The 13,501-nt window shown below is 42.1% G+C and overlaps 1 protein-coding gene across 8 annotated transcripts in view; it reads left to right on the forward strand.

The window, feature by feature from the left end:
• FRMPD3 (FERM and PDZ domain containing 3) overlaps positions 1 to 13,501 on the forward strand; it is a 130,330-nt gene that overhangs the window by 107,933 nt on the left and 8,896 nt on the right. For all 8 annotated transcript variants that reach the window (XM_036226669.1, XM_036226677.1, XM_036226675.1 and 5 more), the window contains one exon: positions 5,830 to 5,974. In XM_036226669.1, the coding sequence (XP_036082562.1) occupies positions 5,830 to 5,974 (145 nt within the window). The remainder of the gene's footprint in view (positions 1 to 5,829; positions 5,975 to 13,501) is intronic.

Raw genomic sequence — 13,501 nt, forward strand, 5'->3', positions numbered from 1 at the left:
AGAAGCAACAGGAAATGAATATATGGAGAGATTCCTTCAAGTAGGAGGTTCTCATTAAAGATATGATTTGATTGATAAATGTTCTGCTCACGCTCAACTTTGGTTACATAAAATCCGATGCATCTGTAATCAGAGATGTCTGCTGTGTGCACCAGTAGTTACATGTCAGTGCCTTATGAAATGAACAGGGCACTATTTATACCTTTCTTAGATAAATTGGCTGTCTAATGGAAACCCAGATCTTTTTTCTCTCTCACTCGTCCTTTTTTCCTCTCATCACTATATCATTTAGTATGAACTTACTGTTGCTAGGAATCATGCTAAACCCACTGGGAGAGACAAAGATTAAAAAGAAAAAAGAAAAAAAACCTGGAAAAACATCCTTTCCCTCAAGAAGCTTACTATCTTGTAGAAGAGAAAGAAGTTCGTCAACTCATGGCATACCGAAGGAGTTACCATAGGTTAGGTACCAAGAGTATGTCCATGTACAGAGGAGAGCAAAATTAATTCTGGCTGGAGGATTAAGGAAGCCTCCTGGAGGTACTTGATATCATCAGTGTCTGTAGTTACTGAGCGGTGCCTCTCTCCGTATATGTGCACAATTGGAAGGATTTGGCAGTTCCTTACTGGAGAATGGTTTACTTGGTCTTAGTAGGAGTCTATCATTGGGATCAGTGTCATGCTGTAGGCTGCTCACGCAGTTGCTTAAGAGCCAGTTGGGTACATCTCTTCCAACTCTGTGTTCAGTGATATCTCACTGATAACTTGAAAGTGGCCATAATGGGAGCATGTACATTAGGGAAATTGTCGAATGCTACAAATCAGGACTTTTGAAAACTGGTTGTTAAATGTTTACCAGCACACCACTTCAGAGGGTACATAAAGAAAGACTGTCTGAATTTCCTTAACAAGGAGCATGGAAGTTAGAAGTCAGACTTGGCCCACTTCCTCCTAGATATACCACTCTGGTTTGGGAATATTTTGGAAGGGCCTGGTGAAACTAAGATTATTCACTTAAAGCAGTAGTTCTCAGCTCTGGATGCATAGTAGAATCATGTGTGGAGATTTAAAAACCACTGGATACCAGAGCCCTTCCTCTCAGACCATTTAAACCAGAATGTCTGGGGGTGAGACTGGGGTATATAGGTTTTTAAAGGTAATTCTGATATACATATGACCTGAGAACCACTGCCTTGAAGTGTTAGTCTACCCTGCCCCCAAATTGGCTGGCTTTGCCCAATTAGCCTTTCCCAGTGCTGTGAGGTCAAGGAACATAATCTTGTACCCCTGTCCTTCCAGGCCTTTGGATTCTCATCCTTTTCCTATTTTCAGGGATGCTAGGGTGAGCTGAGGTTACTCCAGGACCAATCCCTTCCTTAATTGACATCCGAAAGTGCTAGGTACCTTTGGGCTCCCAGAGAACCCCAGGATGGAGATGGGGCTAGAGCATGCCAAACTAATCCCTACTGTACCCTCTCATGGCCGGCCATGCCTCTAACTCCATTCTTCTTTTCTCCTTCTCCATTTGAAAATGGCCTGGACATATTTAGTTACAGTTTTCACTCAGCTTATGTGCTCCTAGGGCAATGCATGTGGGGTAGTGTGCAAATATCTTTCTTCAAGAGATATCAGTCTGGGACTGAGATAGCTCTAGGCCATTACCATACCCCATTACCACAGAAGCACATAAGGGGGGAAAAGAAGCCATCAAAGCAATGTCCCAAGGGATTTCTTGTGACCCAGAGTGTCTCCTATTCTCATGTTTGAGCTTTACTGCTCTAGTGCAATCTGTAGGAACAAGCATTACATTAAACAGCATGACCATTAAAATCGTATTTAAAAGAAAATGTTGGTCTTGAAGGTTTCTAAGAAAACCTATCCAACCTCTTCGCTTGCCTGCCTTTGATTTGATTTTTACCCCACTGGCAAAAAATTACATCTATGTTCCTTTTACAAGCTGTGTTTGGCCTGTGCCGGGGTCCAGTTGGCTGTGCAGGGGTACAGAAGAGAGGTTCCTGATGTACTGTGCTGAGTCAGCTTGGAATGTGCTTGGCCCTTCTGTGCACAGGATTTTGCTTTCACACTGCTTTATTACCAACATTGGCCTATATTGGGTTAAGAAATAAGAGGGAAAGTTGAAGTCAGAAAGTTAAGTCAATTGGCCACTTAGTCACTCAGACTCTGATCTGTCCATTAGCCAGCAAACCAGTCAGCCAGACAGTTTAACTGGTCAGGAAGTCAGGCTATTAGGCTGTCAGGTATTCTTCCTGTCCTACATCCAGCTTGTCAGCCAGGGCGTCAGTGGGTCAGACTACCCTGCAGCGAACTGGTCCTCAGATTGTCCATCAGTCATCCAGCAGTCAGCCTGTATTTTTGGTTAAATGGTTCCTCATTCTATTTATCAGCCAATGCCATTTCCTCAGAGAATCTTTCTCCAGCTTCTGAAACCAAATTAGTCACACATGTGCACATTCACACCCACCTACCCACACACAGATCCAGGACATTCTATGTTCTGATAGCTCTCTGCACTTTTCCTCCATAGTGCTTATCACACCTTGCAGTCATACTTATTTCTATGATTATTTGGTTTATGTCTTATTTCCTGCTAGATTCAGTGCCATGATGTCCAGAAATGTGTTGGGCCTGTTCTAGGATGAATGGCTGCATCTCTCAGTGGGCAATGCTGTCCATGAGCCATCTAGCCAGTATGTGGACAGAGTGGGGCACAGGAGCATTTCAACTGGAGGGACTAGTATAGGTTAAGGTATTAAGGGGTACAAGAACATGGCATCTCTGGCAAATTGTAAATGATATGTCATTGCTGTTGCATAAGATGAGGAATCATGATGAGAAGAGGGCACAGGTGGTTAATGAGAGATATGCTTAGAGTTATAAATTGAGTCTGGGTCATGAAGGGCTTTGTGTGACATTGGAAGGCAGTGGTTTTTAGGTGATGAGCTATTTAAGATTTTAAGTGACAGGGAGAGTCGTAATTTAGAACATGACTCAGGCAGCAGGAAACGAAGTGGAAAGAAATGGGTAGAGACTGGAGGCAGGGAGGACAATCATGTGGCTGTTGGAGGTCTTGAAGTAAGTGTGTCCCCAACTTTTCCATGTCACAAAAAAATATCATGATTTGTATGGCATACTAGAATAAAAGATGACGCAGCTTGTGGCCAGAGGTACCCCATCTGGAAGCTGAGGTGCTCAGGATCTCAGTACACTTGTCACCCAATTCACACATACCTTGAGAAGTTTTGGCCTTGAAGGGAGATGATGAGGGCCTGAGATAGAGCAGTGGTAGCAGAAATAGCTGTGATGTTTATGAAGGCTCCTGAGGCAAACCTGGTGAGTCTTTGGCCCTCATAGTAATGGTAGTAACAGTTATTCATACCCAAACCTCTGTGTATCCTTCCGCCATTGGTGGCAGGGAACGAGGCAGAAAAGGGCATCTCATTTTCCCCACCCCCATTCCATTTCCCTTCTGTCCCTACTTTGTTGTACACAAGGTTGACCATTCTATTGTGACTGAGAAACATCCATTGACTAGAGGTACAAACACCCACTCTGCCTTTTCTAACAATGACCTAAAGGTAACATTTCATCCTGGTCCATTTTTCACCAGAGAAAGGAGTCATTGGTCCTTGGGTACAGACTGTTCCTTTTCTTGCTGATGGTATTGCCTGAGCGCCATAGAAGCATCACTAACTCATTGCCTAAGGGGAAGAATCCAAATGCCTTACTGTGACATGCAGTGTAATTGGATGTACAATAACTATTAAATAATTCAAGATAGGGTCAGTACAACAGAAGATCATGTGATATAGACATTGCATTGTAAAAGTTCTGAGATAGGTAAAGAGCTCAAGATGGAAATAGGCTGGAGATGGTGATTTTGGAATCCCCAGGACAGAGGTGAAAGTTGATGCCCTGATGATGAACTAAGGGTTAAGGACTGAGCCCAGGACATGGATTGGGTGGGAGAGGTTGTGCAAGAAGAGCCAGCCAAAGAGAAAGATGGAATGTTCAGAGATTGCAGAACCAGAACACAGTATCACCTCATGGAAACAGAAGCCAAGAGAAAAATTTCCAAATGAGAAGGCAAATTACACAAGCTGAGAGGTGTGAAAATAAATGCAAACTATTGTATTTAGCTGGAAGAAGGCTTCACTTCTAAATCAGGTGGCAAACTATGGCCCACAAACCAAACCTGACCCACCACTTGTTTTTGTAAATAAAGTTTTCTTAGAACACTGTCACACCCATTTGGTTAGCTTATAGATTTTCTATGGCTCTTTTCACACTACAATGGCAGAGTTGTAACAGAACCTGTATGGCCCACAAAGACTAAAATATTTACTATCTAACCCTTTACAGAAAAGGGTTGCCAACCCCTGGTCTGTATAAACTACAAAATATTCAACTCACGCTATGTGTCGGGATCCTGGGAAATAGCAAAGAAAATAGGTGCAACTTTAGCTAAAAGCTGAGCTGATATGGATTCAGAATGGTTTCCAGGTGATGATCCAGCCAAAGAAGAAGGCTAGTCTTATTGGTGACCAAGTTCTATCAGGTCTTCATGATGTACCTTTTTACTGCCACTATTCCAATGGAGGCCCTAATCACCTCTTGCCTGGACTTCTCACTGGTCAGAGAAGGGACTCACTCCCTTCTCTTAATTCTTACAGTTCTTAATGCCTGGTTTGCGAATTCTCAAAAGTTAAGGTGACCCATGGCTCCATGGCTCCCTCTTCAGCCAGTCTTTAGAGGTCTTAATCTGGCAGTCATTGCCCTACCTCAGGGAGAATGCTCCCATGGCTGACTTCCACACTTTTAAAGTTACAATATAGACATTGGGAAGATTCATTGAAAATGTGCTGATTTTTCATTTTTATTATATCATTGCCAGCTCTCTGAAGTAGTCAACTAGCTAATCCCGATATTAATTTGACTGATTTAAGGTCAAGAACAAAAGTCAACAAAGTATGCTAGTATTTCCCAGAGTGGGTTAAAAAAAAATAACAACTCTGAGAACACCATGAGATGTTCTATGAAAATAGATTTTTTTGATCTAATAATTTAGAAAAGTTTGAATACGAAAGCCCCCCCCCCTTGAAGTTTCGCAGTGCACCTTAATATATTAAAGGATTTGAGAATTTCTGTAAGAACAACAGTCTATATAGCTTTGTTTAACCCAGTGTTTCACACACATATTTGACCGGGGAACCCTTTTAATATCTTGAGAACATTTTGGGAAACAGAGGAAAAAGAGGAAAGCATAAAGGTCTGAGCAGGCCTGCAGACCAGAAAGACTTTGGCCTAGAAGCCACAGTGAGAACTTGGTTGAATGGAGTGTCCATGTCTGGAAGCTGTTCTGGGTAGTGTAGGGGGTTAGAAAGATGAGCAAGAGATAGTTTATGCAATCAAGAAACTTTCCATCAAGGATATTCCCCGATCTAGCTTTGACTCCCATGTTTACCCCAGCTTTCCCAGCTGCCCCACCCATCTGCTGAGCCCTGACAACCTTCAAATCAGCCACACGGCAGTCATGTGATGTTATAAAATTTTAGTCTTTTTCAGTAAAAGGGATTCATTAAATGTATAATTGATGATTGACTTTGTTTTGATACCTGGATAAGAGTTTACTGTAAATAAATTCTCAAATTGGAAGAAATTATTTCTCAGGCCACATGCCTCAATTTTTGGTTCAGAAACTATGGTTCCCTTAACCATGCAAGTCATCTTTTCTTTACTATCATTCTCCAGCAAACTGAACTTGCCCCCCTCCTTCTGGTATCCTCATGTTTCTTCCCATCTCTCTCCCAGCCTCTGGTACTGCTGATGGAGTGGCTCGAAGCCACCAACTTTGCCTGCCTGATTGCGGGGTACTGCCGCCTCCTGCTGGATTCCAGGAAGATGGTCTTCTCCAGGCCTACTAGCCAGCCTCTTCCACCTCCAATGATCAAGGCAGGTAGGGCTCAGCCTCAGTCTTTGGTGTGCCAGAGGCCCTTTGGACCCTGGAGATATGGAGGGAGGAGCTCCACTGCTTTAGTGCTCACCCCATTCTGCCAGCACCTAGTTTTCCAGAAGCCGAGGCTGTACCACTGTGTCCCACTTGGCACAAGCCAGTGGGAAAGACAGCTGGCTTTCAGATGGGCTTGTCCCACAAAGGATGCCTGTGATAACACATCGCGATTGAGTCAGTAAACAATTGTAAGATAAAAATAGCAAACAAGTAATAAACAGAACCAATTAGGGAATTACACTGAATCTAAGGCAAAGTTTTAGAGGTATATCGATCTAGAAGGGATGCATGGGTGTTCTGGCTTAATTGAGTAGAGGTTGTAAATGAAGATAAAACTTTTCTTTTGTTCATTATAGTGGGGTTGACAGCTGCCTGAAGTAAGAGGCCATGTGAGGCTCAGGTAGGAAAGACTTTCCAGGCCCAGAGTATAGTCTAGCATGAGGCTTGGAGATAGATAGGAGAGAACGACCACTAAGAACAAAGTCAAATGCCGCCCCCAAACAGTTCAGTGCAGCTAGCCCTCAGAGCTGTCCTGATTATGGTAATCAGGGATGGGCCTTGGAAAAAAAATCGGCCCAGTCTTAATACTGCTGCCCTGAACCAAAGTGGGAGGAAAAGGAAGAGACCCATAGAACAAGTACTCTCAGTACACGTATTAGACCTAAGGCTCAAGTTAGTATAGTAAGTACTTCCCGACCCCAGCACCCAGACATCACAGGCAGAAACTGAGACTTTCCACCCAGTGGTTACCCTCCTCACATGCTGAAGTCTCTTCATCTACTTGCCTTGCTGCTTGTCTATTTCTTTTTTCTTCAAGGCTCTCTTGCCTTGCAGCATGGTCACATATGCTCTAGATTGAGGAGTTTGAGAGTAGAAACACATGCCTGATGGATGTTCCAGCACCCAGTGGCCTGAATACCCACACACACCCTCTCACCTCATTATCTCTTTGTCATAGACATCATGACAAGCCCACGTGTACATCTCATAACATTGTCCACAGGAATTATAGGGCAATCCACCAAATACAGATTTGAGAAAGAGTAAGTAGCCCCAAGGCATATGAAGGAGGCCACATAGAAAAACAAAATAACTGACTTGGAATAGAAAGAACCCAGAGGGCCAGGTTGCCACACATCTCCAGGCAAATGGTTCTGAAGTGAGTGGTCATACATACCGTCAAACCTGTGGTAGCCAAATGATGGCAAAGCCAGCATCAGCACTGTCAGTGTCACCTGTGGTCTTCTTCTCTGTCATCACACACAAGTAAATTATACTAAGTATGATGGAGAGGGAAAAGGGAAGGCAGAAGAAAAAGCCTGGAGCCCAGCTGAGGACCAGATGTGGAATCGAGGTTTATTTAGGGGGGGTCCATTTTAAGAAGTCCCTGAGGTGGCTTTGTATTCCAATCCTGCCTTCCAAGGAGTTTCTGTCATCCCATCAGTGCTCTAGCCAGTGCTATCATTAAGTCTTCCCTTTGTTGTGGGAATAGTGGCACCATGTCAGGGCTTTGTGTCCCTTAAGTCTCACCGACCACATTGCAGGTTGTGTCTATGTTGCTTTTCCAAAATCAAATCAATTTCATTAGATTCTCTTAGAGGTATGGCAATCTGGAAAGGAGACTTCTATAAGTGCTAGGCATAGCTTTAGAGCCCCTCCCTGATTTCTAAGAGCCCCAGTCCTTGGGCCTGCAGAGTTTTGGGGTCTTAGGCTGCCTCTAGCACAGGGCCACTCTGTCCATGCAAGAGGCAGATGCACCACTGTTTGTAGGGCTTGACTTTCCCAGGGGGTTGGACCAATGCCTGGGCCCAGTACTTGGCCTTTAGTTGCTGAGTTTCTGGGTGGGACAGGCTGAGCCTCATGGCTCTACCAGTCAGGGGCTGGTGTGGACATCTTATCCATGGCCCCAAGGATGAGAAAGGGGGAAAGCAAGTGACACCAGTGAGAAGACCTCCACTCAGATTACAGTGAGTGGCCAGGAGTTCCTAGTACAAAGTTGAAATGAATTCCTCCATCAGCCCTAAATTTCATCCCAGAATAGAAGCCCCAGTGCCAACTGTAGTTAGGAAAGGCCTACAGGGAACAGTCATTCTGCCAACCTCACCTGGGCTTCTTTCTCAGGGCTAAAACTCCAGCCCACTCAGAGCCTGGGTTCTCTAACCAGGTCTGTATTCTTGGTCCATAGCAGCTGCTGGCTGCTAGCCAACTCAACTCAGTGTTCAGCTGACTGGGCCTAAAGGATGCTGTTAAACCAGCAACTGGAAAAGAAAAAGCATCACCTCCCCTCTGAGACCCAGAAAAAAAGGAAAATGGGGATGTGGAACGGAAGAGATTACCTGTTGGGCTTTATCAGTAGTTTTCCCAAAGTAGGTTTTTCACTTATTCACTCACAACTATTTCTCAAGTACTCATTATGTGCCAAGCACTGCAGATAGAGCTGTGAATGACAGGCATGGCCCTTGCCCTCACAGAGTTTAATGGGAGAATACAGACTGACTATTAAAGGGATAATGCCAATACAGTAAGTACCTTTGCATTTGTATAGAGGAAATTCAACTGACACAACAGAACAGCACCTGGTCTTAAGGATGCAACTTAGAGAAAGTCTCAGACAAATGCCAACTTTCAGCCTGTACTGGGATGATAAGAAATCCAGAGGCAGCTGCCATCACTCTCTAGCTTTGAGCTCCCTGTATTCTTGGAAAATCCAGAAAAATAAGATTGGAGGCCCCAACTGGAGTCTCAGTTGGAGGAGGAGTTCACTTTGTTTTCTCTCATGGTTAAAAAACAGTTTGGTCTGGTGAATCAAACATTCTGGTTAATGGCTACTACACATTCCATGCATGTCTTATCGATTTTCAAATAGTGAAAACCCAGCATGTGCTAAATCTAGACTTAACATAACAGACTCTTTTATTTTTGATGATTTAGAAAGAACACAAGGTTCTTGCAAGGCCACTAAGTCATTTGTCCTTGTGACCAGTAATGCTTTTCGGAATGTAGGATATAACAAGGCCAATAGAAAGTCAGTTGTGTCAATGCTGTGTTGACTATATATGTATGTGTGGATAATATAGTTTTCAATATAGATCCAGTTGGATCACCATCCTGTTCTTTGCAGGCATTTTTTTAAGTTGGTCTTCAGAGTGGGTGAATACAGAGGGATAGACTAAGGCATCTCCTTGGGAAAAACTGGTGAACAATTTACAGATTTGCAATCTGGAAGTTATGCTGTCTCAGCTATCATCTGAATGCACCTGGCTTTATTAGCATTTTTAACCTTCTGTCTGGAGGAGATTTAAGGCTCTTCAGAGATGTTTTCTTCTTCGCATAGCCCTATACTGCTCCTCGGATCTAGAAATCACAGTACCGAGTGAGTGGCTGTGCATCACCTGGCCTTGACAGCCTGGTATTGGATGATGTTTCCATTTTGCAGGGAGGGAAGCCACCCTTAGACCTCCAGCCCTTGTCTGAGAGGAGTCACCACCTCCTTATTGAACATGACCCTGGGAGCCACCTCTGATGGCAGCCTATTGAGATTGTTCAGCTGTCTCATAGGTAATTAACACCCAGTGCATTGCCAGGGCCTGCGATCAATGCCTACGGGCAGAGACCTCCTGAACTGCTAGTTCAAGCTCCTGGCTCAGTGCTCTCCTAGAGCATTTCTTCCCTAAGTCTCAGAGGGTCATTACCTACTATTCCTCCAGCTGATCCACAGTTTTCTAAATGCAGCTGCTAAAGCCAAAATTGAACCCACTCAATGTAGTTACATTGACCAGATTTAGAGGGCAACATGGTCTGTGGAAAACAGTAAGGGCTTGGGATCTAAAGTCAGAAAGACTTGTATTCCAGTTCCTGCCTGCTGTATCTTAATGTGTGATCATGAGCAAGTTCCATAAACTGATTTTCAGTTTCCTCTCCTGTACACTGAGCATAATAATAGCACCTTCCTCATGAGGGATTGACAGGATCATGTGAGATAAACTCCACAAAGTCCTTTCAAGTGCAGAACACATTTTTGCTCTTTTTTGTAATGATTAAGAGTTCATCTCATGCCCAATGCTGTTTCTTTTTAATAATCAGTTTTAGCTAGATACAATTTCCAGGCCAAAAATTTCACCCACTTGAAGTTCACAACTCAGTGTTTTTCAGTATATTTAATATATTCACAGGGCTGTACAATCATCACCATACTTTAATTTTAGAGCAGTCTTGCTCCTCCTAAAACAAACTCTGTACCCATTAATCTCATTCCCTATTCCCCTCCTAATCACATCCTAGTCCTAAGCAACTACTAATCAACTTTCTGTCTCTGTACCTTTGCCTATTCTGAACATCTGAGATAAATGGAATCTTGAAATATATAGGCCTTTGTTACTCGCTTTTTTTCATTTAAGCATGTTTTCAAGAGTTATCTATCTTTTGGCATTTATTAGTACTTCATTTTTTATGGCCAAATAATATTCCATTGTATGGATAGACCACATTTTGTTTATCCATTCATCAGTTGATGGACATTTGGGTTGTTTCTAACTTTTGACTATTCTGAATAGTAATGTTAAGAACATTAATGTACAAGTTTTTGTGGAGATCTATGTTTTTATTTCTCTTTGGTATATACCAAGGAGTGGAATTGCTGGTCAAATGGCAACTCTATGTTTAATTTTGAGAAATTGCCAAATTGTTTTGCAAAATGATTGCATCATTTTACATTCCCATCAATGACATTAGAGGGTACAATTTCAGCATATCCTCACCAACCCTTGTCATTATCTGCCTTTTTTATTAGATCTATTGTAGTGTGTGTGAAATGTATCTCATTGTGGTTTTTATTTGCATCATTGTAGCTGATAATGTTGAACATCTTTTCATGTACTTATTGGGCATTTATATATCTTCTTTGATGATATATCTATTCAAATCCTTAGCCAATTTTTAAATTAGGCTATTTTACCATAAACATAAGGGTTTATTTCTGTACTCTCAATTCTATTTCATTGATCTATATGTCTGTCTTTGTGCTGGTACCATACATACTATCTTGATTACCATTGTTTTGTAGTAAGCTTTAAAATCGGGAAGCATAAATCCACCTAATTTGTTCTGTTTTTTAAAACTTACTTCCCCCCCATCAGCTTTATCGAAGTATAATAGACAATTAGTTGCTCATATTTACATTGTACAATTCAATGAGTTTTTTTTTCAATTATAGTTGGCATACAATAATATATTAGTTTCAGTTGTACAGCATAGTGATTAGAGATCTATATAACTCATGAAGTAGTCACCCCACTAAATCTAGTACTCCTCTTTCTCCTTACATATTTTTTACATCATTGATTGTTTTCCTTATGCTACACTTTATATCGCTATGAGTATTTTGTGTCTCTCCATTTGTACTTTTTAATGCCTTTGCCCTTTTTTCACCATCCCCCTCAACCCTACTCCTGTTTGGTAGCCTTAAAAATATTCTCTGTATCTATTAGTTTGTTTCTCTTGTTGTTTTTGTTGTTGTTGTTGTTGATTTTGTTCTTCAGACTCCACATGTATGTGAAATCATGTGGTATTTGTCTTTCTCTATCTGACTTATTTCATTCATCACAATACCCTCTAGGTTCATCAAGACAGTATCTTTTTCCATCCCCTTCCTTTTAGTCTGTGTGTGTCTTTTAATCTAAAGTGAGTCTCTTGTAGGCAGCATATGTAGGGGATCTTATTTTCTTATCCATTTAGCCACTCTATCTTTTGGTTGGAGCACTTAATTCTTTTCCATTTGAGGTACTTGTTGATAGGAATATAGTTATTATCATTCTTTATTCATGTTTTTGATACATGCTTTTTCTTCTTAGAGAAGTCCTTCCAACATTTCCTGTAATACTGGCTTGGTGTTGATGAATTCCTTTAGCTTATTTTTGTCTGGGAAGCTCTTTATCTGTCCTTTGACTCTAAATGATAGCTTTGCTGGTAAAGTATTCTTGGTTGTAGATTCTGGGTTTTCATTAGTTTGAATATTTTGTGCCAAGCCCTTCTGTCCTGCAAAGTTTCTTTTGAGAAATCAGCTGCTAGTCTTATGGGTGCTCCCTTGGAGGTAACTTATTGCTTTTCTCTTGCTGCTTTTAAAATTGTCTCTTTGTCTTTAACCTTTGGCATTTTAATTATGATATATCTTGGTGTGGGCCTCTTTGGGTTCATTTTGGGGATGCTCTGAGCTTCCTGAGTTGTATGTCTATTTCTTTCACCAGGTTAGGGAAGTTTTCCATCATTGTTTTTCAAAATATATTTTTAACTTCTTGTTCTCTCTCTTCTAGTACCCCTATGACATGGATGTTGTTACCCTTAATATTGTCCCATAGGCTCCTTAAATTATTATTATATTCTTAATTATCTTTTTTTTTTTGCTGTTCTGATTGGGTGTCCTTGGCTTCCCCATCCTCTATATCAGTGGTTTGATCCTCTTCTTCATCCACTCTGTTGATTCTCTGTAATATACTCTTCATCTCAGATAATGATTATTTCTGACTGATTCCCTTTTATAATTTCCATTTCCATTTTTATGTTTTTTATCTCTTTGTTAAAATTCTCACTGAATTCATCTACACTTCCACTAAGTTCATTGAGCATCTTTATAACCAGTGTTTTGAACTCTACATCTGTTAGATTGCTTGACTCAATTATTTCGGGAACTCAGTTCTGTTCTCTCGTATGGTTTCTGCTTCTTTGTCTTCTTATTTTAGCTGCCTTTCTGTGTCTATTTCTATGTACTAATCAAAGCTCTTAAGTCTCCAGGTCTTATTCACATGGCTTTGTGTAGTAGGTTTCCTGCAGCACAGCCCTGAAAGGGATTCAGCTGCAGACCAAGTTTAGCCCAAGCCTCTACCTCTCCAGGGCCACCTGTTAAGAATTCTGCAAGCAATCCACAGATGCTATGCTTATAGTTCCCTTAAAAGGCCATGCCAGAAACCGAGGCCAACTGCCACCAGTGTGAGTCTTGGCACTGCTCAGCAAGTGTCACAGGACTTGCTGTTAACACAACTGGAAGTGGCTTGTGTAGGGCCATGAGTTGAAGGAGGTGAAGTTTCCGGGAATCCTCTGGGGAATCTTCTGTTTATCTAGTTCAATGACATCTCAGCTATGGCAATGCTATGTCCGCACACTGGGAGTGGGGAAGGCTCAACAAAGTAACAATAGGTACCACCAGCACTTCTGCCTGGGGGAAAGCCTCACCTCTGACCTTCACTCTGACAACTCAGTGTTACCCTGTGAGTTCCTGTTACCCACCCCCCCCAGCAGCCTACCAGGCGCTGGTGCTCAGAGCAAGCAGGTCCATAACCGTGAAAGTCTGGTCACAGAAACCACCCCTTTAAGAGGAACGTCCACAGCTGTTGAAGCTTCTGTCCCACTCAGCCACTGGGGACTGGGAAGCCTCACGTCTTCACCCCCTCCAACTGTTGCAGGGTGATTTCTTATTTCTCT

This window comes from Rousettus aegyptiacus, unplaced genomic scaffold, assembly GCF_014176215.1.
Source record: "Rousettus aegyptiacus isolate mRouAeg1 unplaced genomic scaffold, mRouAeg1.p scaffold_m13_p_9, whole genome shotgun sequence".
Taxonomy (NCBI): Eukaryota; Metazoa; Chordata; class Mammalia; order Chiroptera; family Pteropodidae; genus Rousettus; species Rousettus aegyptiacus.